We start from the raw sequence: 3,436 nt of genomic DNA, 5'->3' as shown, positions 1-3,436 counted from the left end.
TGAGAAAGAAGAACCAAATGGCTGGGACATGAAACAAGGAATAACAATAAATAAATAAAAATTACCAACACAGAACCAAATATAAAAGGAAGGAAGTCCACAAATCACAGGATGTCATCAGCTATTTCTCAAAACATTAGTTCTTCCCAATCCATTACATTATAATTAAATCTTTAAAAAACAAGATATAGCAGTTCCAGTAACAGGTGTCAATGCAGCAACCTTGAAGATCGCAGGCTATTATCCTCAGCGAGGTTAAAAGCTGCGACTGAGGCAAGGTGAGACAGGTTAGGGCATGGAGTTTGTGAGAGAAACATGTCGTAAGTCAGGAGGCCAAGGGAATTGCAAGAGACAAATGGAAGACATTCACGTTAAAAGCGAGGACAGAAGATCACATATCCGGGTTACAGAGGAGACATGTCAAGTCGCACATCTGGGTTAGCTCCAAAGGCCTCTTTTTTTTCTCCTTTTTTTTTTTGAGAAACTGTACATTTCCAATTCCCAGTTTGGTTAGGATAATAAAAATACTTGTGAAAAAAAAATTCCAGTACCTCAGGAATGATTGAACTCATGGTTTCTTTGTAATTTTTAATCACAGCACCAATGTCATCATTATCACATGTGGACAACCTGAAAATGTTGGAAAACAGGTCAACTCAGGGATTCTTTTGTAGGATTTAGAAAGCCTCCGCTTCTTTAAGCTCCAATCTTGACAATAACAGAAAACAATAATAATAAGGTAGGAACTTAAACAACAGTTAAATGAAAGGGAAATTAACAATTAGGGACAAACCCCCTGAAAGCAAATAACAAAAAGGGAGAAATGAGACGTGAACATAAGGAATATGAAATGCAATCGTTTCATCAGGAAATAAAAAAATGCTGCTGGAAATAATGATAATAAGAGCATTCCCTACAGACTCCAGCTTCCCCTGAAGACAGTCATTCATTAGTCTGGAATTTCTGAAGTGTCATTCAGAAGGACTGTTATCAACAAAAAACATCAGAAGAATAGCTTATACATTCTTCTCAAGCATGAACTTTCTTTTCTTTTAATAAAGCCAATTTCAAAAAATTCTGTAGAATGCATAAAAGAATAACTTGAAAGAATTCAATCAGAAAATAAACAGTAAAATAAAGGGGGGGGAGAGAAGAGAACATTCAAAGGCTCTGAAGTGCCTCATTCTGAAACAGAAATTGCACTTATGAGTTTTCACAGACAAGACAGATTTCTATGATTCTACAGCATAACAATGTACTCACTTTCCCTTGGTCTTCCCCTTCCTAGTTGACCTCACAGCCTGGGAGTGGTTGAGGGTCGCAAGGGAAGCATCGATACTCAGGTCATCATCTATTGGCATGAGGGCAGCTTCTAGTGCTGCTGCAACACGAGGGGCAACAACAGGCCCTTCCCAGTCTCTTGTTGTACGTACAGCTGGGTCCAGCTCCACTACCATGATGTTTTCTCCCTGAAAATCAATTTCTTTCCATTAACTTTCCCAGAAGTAACCAAAATACACTGCTTTCAAGATGCATTGTAAAAAGAACCACTGATTTTATAAAAATCTCACCACCTTAGCCCTTGGTTGAATTTTTTTTTATATCCATGGTTCAAAGGTTACCAACTTTGAAGTCTATTTGAAGTCTATTTTAGCTTACCTCCTCTCTATTATCTAAATTCCTTTCTATTCTCCCTTCAACCTCCCTCTCAAAGGTTCTTTAATCTAGATGTCCACCCTTTATCATCTCAAATGTACCAAATTATTTATTTCTACATTCATTTCCCCTTACTTTCAGTTATATCTCAAAATCTTTTAAAGTATGATATTATTAGTATCTTGCAAAGTCACCTTGTATCTTGGGTTATGATCAAGCGAAGCCTGCATTTTGGCATATTCAGAGGTGGGTCTTCTTGAGGCTGAAGATACTGGCCTCTTTAGAGTTCCTCCAGTCTGCCGAACCACCGGTCGCAACTGAAATTAAGGGAAACTCATCTTAATATGGATTTGCACACCACTGGCTATTTGATATTCAAAGGATTACAAAAACATGGCATAAAAGTTAATAACAAGTAGCACAAAATAGTTACCTTTCCTTGATTTCAAATAACAGATGAGTCATCCTTACAGAGACTTCTATCGAAACCTTTTCTTATTCTGTTTTGCATTCTAAAATCATAACACCATTTTCCAGAAAAAATCTAATAATTTGTTCAATGATTTTTATTTCAAACACATGAGAAGAACAAAGTAGTGAGTATATAGGAAATGAAACACCAGATCTTTCCTTCTCTTTCCAAGGTATACTTACCTTCCAAACATCTTCATCCTCATCAAAATATGCACGAGACAGAATCTTGCGCTTTTCTTCAGGGGATATAAAGTTTTCAATTATCAGTGCTTTAAGTTTCAGTTCTCTGCAAGGGAGAAGAAACCACAGAGAATCAATATAAGGATGTACTAATGAATATCATATACATTATCTTTATATGAAGAAAACCTTCTCAAATCCACAACCAAAAAAAAATAAAATGAAGTATCAGAAATGGGAAAGTCCTCCCTAAGTTACAGCAACATTTGCAAGAACAATCTGCCTCTGTTCTGACCTGGTAAGAACATCCTGTGTATGCTGAAGGTCCACACGATCTCTGCAAAACTCCTCATGCAGGTCTCCCATCTCTTGTTTCACTGATTGTAGTTTGGCAAAGAGCTTTTTCAATTTACGCGTCTTTGCTTCCACCTCTTGCTGGAGTGAAGAAAAGGTGGAGGCAATTTCGCAAGAGGATTCCTCCTCTTTCTCCAGTAACTGCAGCATTTCTCTCTCTCTTCTCTGCAATACAATGGGCACATATCTATCAGTAACCTAAATTAATCATAACACAATATCAGACTACATACATAATTTATCATTCACCAAAAAATAATGTTTAACAACAAAAACTATTTCCACCCCCAAAAAAATGCAAGCTATCAGCATTACTTTCTGCTCCAACAGCTCTTGCGTCCGTTGTTCAAGAGCTCTCTGCTGTTCATTAGTGTGGTCTATTATGTTCTTGCCTCCACAAAGTAGCTTTGATTCCATTGTCTTAATCCTGCCCATCAACTTATCCTGCGCTTCTTTTGCAGCCACTATTTCTGCTTCCTTATTCTTCATGTCCATTAAATATTGCTGTTTTTCCTGAGAATTATATATAATAAAATTAGTGAAAATACTACAGTAACAACAACAATATAAGAAAATATATTTCACAGTAATGTCCTTAACCACCCCTACTTTTTCACAAGTAACAATGAAATCTACAGCAATTACTAGAAAGCAAAAAATAATTGCATCTAAACTCACCTCCTCTATCATATGCTGGTCATTCTGTATACGATCCCTTTCCTCCTCCAGTTCCTTCTCCTGCTGCAGGATGGTCTCCATATCCACACCATTT

General features: G+C 36.9%; 1 protein-coding gene across 1 annotated transcript in view; it reads right to left on the bottom strand.

Annotated features, from left to right (window-relative positions):
* Positions 1-3,436, bottom strand: part of LOC119587080 (kinesin-II 95 kDa subunit-like) — a gene marked incomplete in the record, with an annotated part of 26,489 nt that overhangs the window by 8,055 nt on the left and 14,998 nt on the right. Inside the window, 7 exon segments of the mRNA XM_037935831.1 lie at positions 552-630; positions 1,264-1,469; positions 1,851-1,973; positions 2,311-2,416; positions 2,606-2,829; positions 2,980-3,177; positions 3,343-3,436. Of these exon segments, the coding sequence (XP_037791759.1) occupies positions 552-630; positions 1,264-1,469; positions 1,851-1,973; positions 2,311-2,416; positions 2,606-2,829; positions 2,980-3,177; positions 3,343-3,436 (1,030 nt within the window).

The sequence above is a fragment of the Penaeus monodon genome, chromosome 22 (genome assembly GCF_015228065.2).
Source record: "Penaeus monodon isolate SGIC_2016 chromosome 22, NSTDA_Pmon_1, whole genome shotgun sequence".
Lineage (NCBI taxonomy): Eukaryota > Metazoa > Arthropoda > Malacostraca > Decapoda > Penaeidae > Penaeus > Penaeus monodon.
This window is presented reverse-complemented; position numbering and strand designations above follow the sequence as displayed.